This window comes from Mytilus trossulus, chromosome 12, assembly GCF_036588685.1.
Source record: "Mytilus trossulus isolate FHL-02 chromosome 12, PNRI_Mtr1.1.1.hap1, whole genome shotgun sequence".
NCBI lineage: Eukaryota > Metazoa > Mollusca > Bivalvia > Mytilida > Mytilidae > Mytilus > Mytilus trossulus.
The window spans coordinates 42,739,905-42,746,252 of record NC_086384.1 but is presented as its reverse complement, the minus strand read 5'-3'; the positions used below and the strand labels follow the sequence as shown (position 1 = coordinate 42,746,252).

At 32.9% G+C, this 6,348-nt stretch overlaps 1 protein-coding gene across 1 annotated transcript; it reads left to right on the top strand.

Annotated features, from left to right (window-relative positions):
* Positions 1 to 2,290: 2,290 nt before the first annotated feature.
* On the top strand, positions 2,291 to 4,251 carry LOC134693423 (E3 ubiquitin-protein ligase TRIM33-like). Its single transcript, XM_063554237.1, has one exon. The coding sequence runs from the start codon at positions 2,307 to 2,309 to the stop codon at positions 4,239 to 4,241; it is 1,935 nt and encodes a 644-aa protein (XP_063410307.1). The 5' UTR covers positions 2,291 to 2,306; the 3' UTR covers positions 4,242 to 4,251.
* The last annotated feature ends 2,097 nt before the right edge of the window (positions 4,252 to 6,348 follow it).

The window sequence follows — 6,348 nt, the reverse complement described above, 5'->3', positions numbered from 1 at the left end:
TTCGAACAGTTTCCGTTTGCTTTAAATAGTTAACAAGGTAAAAGACACACATTTATTAAATACGGACCATTCTTTTACAAAAAGTAGATTTTTGATTCGCATTTATAAAAATGTTTTGTCGATTATTATTTCATTTGTTTGTGCTTTTCTCTGATGAATGTTAACGTTGTTGCATGTGTTTGTGATGTGTTTCTGTCACGTAATGTACTCATTTAATCTTATATCTTTTTTTAAATGTCATAAAGCGGGATGTCTGGCTAAACCAAGTTCAACCCACCATTTTTTGTTAAATTGTCCTTTACCAAGTCAGAAATATGGCAGTTGTTATCAAAAGGGTGATTTGATGTAAGTTTATGTTTTTTTGTATTGCACTTCAGTGTTCCATTTGTTCCTTTGTTTTTTTCTTATATTTGATGTGTTTCCCTCGGTTAAGTTTGTAATCCAGATATGTTTTCTCTCACTTGATTTATTTCTTTTAAACACCGGTATACTTCTGTTGACTTTATTCATAAGCACACTTGTATTCCTGGTAAATGTTCTTTGAACAGTTTCTATCTGTTATAGTATTCAAGGTGATGCTCAAAGTGCTAAAAAAATTAAATAGCGTCAATTGAAAGAAAACCTCACATCTGTAGATAACTGGTATAATAAGTGGTAGGGTATTTTGGAAAATATTGATTTTTTTCTGATGATTACTATTTACATTTTTTTTTTTCGTTTTTCTGTCATAATTGTAAGTTTCTCAGCGAACGTTAAACGCTGATATTTATTAAAGAATTTTCACCGTCAAATTGTACATGGATTTCAGGATATTATACATACATTTTGGCATGATACGGGTTATATTTATGCAGGTATGATACTTTATCTTAGCTCCTATACATTTCTAGGAATATGATTGGTTAAAAGCGTCCGCGTGGAGACTGTGCATATTTCATATTTAGTTAGTAGGGAGGCGGAGCTAATTTCATACACGGTTAGTAGTGGTGGTACGTCCCTTTATATTCCTTATTAGGTTAGAAGGGAGGCGGGGCTTGTTTCGATACACGGTTAGTAGTGGTGTTACGTCCCTTTATAAAAACAAAACGGTATTGAGAAGAAATCTTAAAGATTTATACAGACGAAGACATTGATGATTTAGATTGAAATAGATTCACAAAACACATTCAAACCTAACAAGTTGTTATTATTGGCATCTGTTTTATAGGATCAATGGAAGTAATTTCTTAATGCTACCAGTATTGAAGACTTGCTCATTTATATAGGTCTGAATTTCACACGTTAAGATAGTCGGTAAGATAAATTCGTTACATAGTGTGCTAGTGACGTAATACGGTATATATGGGGTCAGTAAATTCCATATGGGGATCGAGCTTTGCTCTCGACCCATATGGAATTTACTGACCCCATATATACCATTTTAGGTCACTAGTACACTATGTAACCAATAAATCCCCAAGGAGAGGGATATTGCTTGATTTTCATAAGATGAAGACATAATCTTTCAATCATTTTAATTGAGGTCTGGACTGGCATATAATTAACTGCTAGTCCTTTGTTAATTTATGTACCATTGTCACATTGCTGAGATCTTACATTTGTTTAATAGTCTTGTATGTTTTAAAAAAAATTCTAGATCATTTATATGTTTTGGAATTTAGCATGACGTCCAATTCACTGAACTATTTAACATTTTTTAGGAGCCAGCTGAGTCCAACCTCCCGGTGCGGGATTATCTCTCTGAGATGGGGACCCATTGTTGGGGTTCGCTATTGTCTGCTCTATGTTCAGGCTGTTTTCTCTTTGACATATTCCCCATTTTCATTCTCAATTTTATTTAACCCATTAGAGACCTACAACGACGGACCAAAATGATAACGTATAGAGCCTGACAAACGGAAAAGAAGATATGGCTAGTTTATGATTATATATATTTTTGAATGATTTGTGCGAATTTAAAATAAAATATCAAGTTATGGCTGTGTGTAGAATGAAATCATTTCGATATAAAAAAAAACATGTTGAATGTCGATAAGAAATTTCGATAATTTGTATCGATAGTGACAGTCCCTTAGAATTCCTCTATGAAAAATAAAAAGAAATGATTTATGAATAAATAATAAGGATAATATGATACAAAATGAAAATATTAAAAAAAAATTTAAAGTTTTATGATAGGTCATTTAATTCAAATGATATCAGCTCAGTGCATTTGAGTTTATTTATCTGGTATATCTAAATATAGATCGTAGATACCTATATGTCAATCTTACATGACAAGGAAGTTTAAAGTCCAGTCAACAACAATGGCGATTGCACAGGAAAAAACAGACAATTTTGATGATTTATTGACGTGTACCATATGTTTGGAGACCTTTACAGCACCAAAATATTTACCTTGTCTCCATACGTTCTGCAAGACATGTATTAACACGTATATTCTGTCTACCGTGGACAATGAGAAAACTAAAACGTCTTTTAAGTGTCCGATTTGCCGACAGAATGTTTTGATGGGTGTGTCAACAGATAATCCGGATGCATGGGCTGAAAAACTACCAAGTAATCATTTCGTTGCTTCAATGATGGATAGACAAGCAATTAGAAGAAGCGAAAAAATGTGTGATTCGTGTAAAATAAACAATAAATCAGAACTTGCATTGTCTTGGTGTCCAGTATGCGAAGAGGCGTTCTGCAAGGCATGCGAAATATGCCATAAATCTTTTAAGATTAGTGCAAAACACCCGTTAGTATTACTGAAGGAACTTTCAACGACGAACGAAACGGCAAACATTTCAACAATACTATGCTGTGAGGAACATGCGGGAGAGATAATTAAGATTTACTGTGTTCAACATAGTAAACCCTTATGTACAGTATGTGTAACGTTAGAGCATAGGAAATGCGAGGAAGTAATTACGATTGAGAACGCAGCTTCAGGTATCAAGGATACTAAGCAAACAGCACAATTTTTAGAAAATCTAAAATATAAGAGAGAAGTATTGAAGGCTTTAATTAAAAATCGCAAAGGACTGTTAGCAAAATCTAAGAATGAAGCAACCGAAATTCAGGACAAAGTTAAACGTATTAGACAAGATTTATTCAAACATATCAGTGAAAAAGAAGACGAAATTAAAAGGGAAATATCTAAATCTCAAAAACAGATAGAGTTAGTCGAATCAAACGATACAGCAAAATTAGAAAGCTTCGAAAGTACAATAGTTAACTGGATATCGCTAACGGAAACCTGTTTGAAACACGGTTCTGACCAGCAATGTCTGTTTGAAATAAATAAAATTTGTGCCAACAAAGCAACCTTCGATGAAGACTTTTCACAAAACATTTCTAAAATCAAGGATATGACCATCAATTTCACAGATGACAAAGTTTTCGTGCAATTTCGAGATAAAATCAGTTCTCTTGGTCAAATCAGCATTTCCGAGAGTAAATTAGCCAGTGCTTATTATCCCACAGGCATAAATCAAACTTTCAATTTTCGAACCGGAGATGTAAAACGTTTGCAAACTATTCAACTACCACGTCAACATTGTCATACTAGTGGAATATTCTTCGAGACGGAATTAGTGTTTGTCCAGTATCATGACTCTAAGGTGCTAAAATGTAGTCAAAACGGATCCACTATTTCCACACTTACTCTCCCCAATAAAACGTATGATATTTCACCGATGGACAAACCCAGAGCCGTGGTGTCGACAGCAGAAAAGTCAATTTTTATTATAGATATGAAAAAAATGAACTCATTACAAACAATTGCCATTGACTCTGAAGTTTGTGGTATAGCATACACAGACGATATATTCATTGGTGCGAACGATACATTCATTACATGGATTAAAGCCTCATCAGGAGCACGAATACGCACAAAACCAACACGCGGCGATGCCTGGTTTGTTTGGGCAGGCAGCAAAGACAATTTCATCTGCGGAAATGGGACTCACGAAATAATGATTTCAAAACCTAGAAATGATACAATAATATATAGCAATACAAAACTTTCAGCGCCTAGAGGTATTGCTAAGGATTGTGATGAAAACATATATATTTGCGGACATGATTCAAAAAACATACACCAACTTTCAAAGGATGGCAAACTAATTCGAATATTTGACGCCAATGCAATTGAATTAGAAAAACCATGGGTGATTCGATTCAAAAACAACAGCAGCATGTTTTTCGTCACTTGTTTTGATACGGGGAAAGTAGCACTCTGTGAATTTTCTTAAGGCATTTCAAAGATGCAATTGTTTTCAAAACTATGCTTTATACAACAGTTTAATTTCCTGTAACACAAGTAACGAAATAAAATATTCTTTCAAAATCAAAACGTGTGCTTTACCAAAAAACGAAATAGCAGTTTATTTGACATAAGTTGTTGTTCTAACGACATTATAGTAAACATTCTAAATATATGAAAGCTTGTTATTAAAAATTATATTAACTTTATTGACATAAGCTATAGTTGCTCCCAAATGGAAACTATGAAGTCACTCTGAGCTCACCAACATTTCAAAATTACGTATATGACTTAAAATACCATTTCGCGCATAGAATTTGATACAAAATTAAACAATCATCTTTGTAATGTATATATATATTGTAGCAAGTTTTGTTTGTGGTTAAGGTCTTGTTTCTACATACATGATAAATTACCGGATATCAAAATAAAGATATTTTGACAAGTTTTGACTAAATAAAAGAAGTCTCAAGCTCCTTTACTAGCATACAAGAAACAAATAAAAAAACGCATAAATATTAATGTCCGACAGACATGAGTCGCAAGAGCATCTAAAGGATGTAGTATTAATGATTTTTAGTACCTTTTAATTTTCAAACAAGGTTTAAAAAGGGGCGTTATTACACTTTATTATTACATGATAATTATGAGACATTTGTTAAGTACTTACATAATGAGTAAGAGCTTTCGCACTCAAACTTTAGTAAAAGTGAATAGAAATCTATGAAATTTTAACACAAGGTTTATGACCACAAAATGAAGGTTGGGATTGATTTTGAAAGTTTTGTTTCGAACAGTTTACGAATAAGGGATCAAAAAAGGGCCCAAATAAGCAGTATTCTTGGTTTTCGCACATTTACTTAAGTATATGTAAATAGAAATCAATGACATTTAATCATAAGGTTTATTAGGGTTTGGATGGGGTTAAATGATTAAAGAATAATGCCCTTAAAAAATGAAGATAAGAGAATAATGAGCCAAAAAATAAAAGAGTAGAGAATAAAAGGGTTAATTTTAGGAAGATTAGAGAAAAAAGGGGTTAATTTTTTAAAGATTAGAGAAAAATGGGGTGAAAATTAAATGTTTACAGAATAACAGACCCCCCAATCCATACCCTCGTTTATGACCACAAAAGAAAGATTGGGCTTGATTTTGGGAGTTAAGATCCGAACAGTTTAGTAAAAAGGGGCCAAAAAAGGCCCAAATAAGCATTTTTCATGGTTTTCGCACCATAACTTTAGTATAAGTAAATAGAAATCTATGAAATTTTAACACAATGTTTATGACCCTAAAAGGAAGGTTTGATTTCAACAAAAATTAAATAATTGGGGTTCTTTGATATGCCACATCTAACTGTGTATGTAGATTCTCAATGTATGGTCCCGTTTTCAAATTGGTCTACATTAAGGTCCAAAGGGTCCAAACTTAAATTAAGTTTGAATTTAATAAAAATTGAATTCTTGGGCTTCTTTGATATGCTGAATCTAAACATGTACTAATATTTTTGATTATGGGCCCAGTTTTCAAGTTGGTCCAAATCAGGATCCAAAATTATTATATTAAGTATTGTGCAATAGCAAGAAATTTTCAATTGCATAGTTTTCAGCAATAAAAAGAAATCTTCAATTGCACAGTATTGAGCAATAGCAAGAAATTGTAAATTGCACAGTATTGCGCAATAGCAAGAAATCTTCAATTGCACAGTATTGGGCAATGACAAGTATTTTCAATTTATAGTGTGTTTTGTATGTTGTGACTTTACACTATTGTTTCAGGTAAGGGTAAAGGTTGGTACATATCAAAACGTTTAAAACTCTGCATTTGTTTCCGACTGTCAGAAACCGGATGTTCAGTAGTTGTCGCTTGTTTATATGGTTCATAAGTGTTTATATATATAAGACCGTTTATTTCCTGTCTCTATGCATGGAATGATTTTACACCTGTAATGTTTGTGCTCTTTATAGCTAGCTGCTAGGCGTAAACAAAGGCTCCATATTGAAGATCCTACTTTATAATGGTCTACTTTACAAATTGTGGCTTGAATCGAGAGGTGTCTCATTGACATATTTAGTTCTTCACAAAAAAAAAGGCCAGAT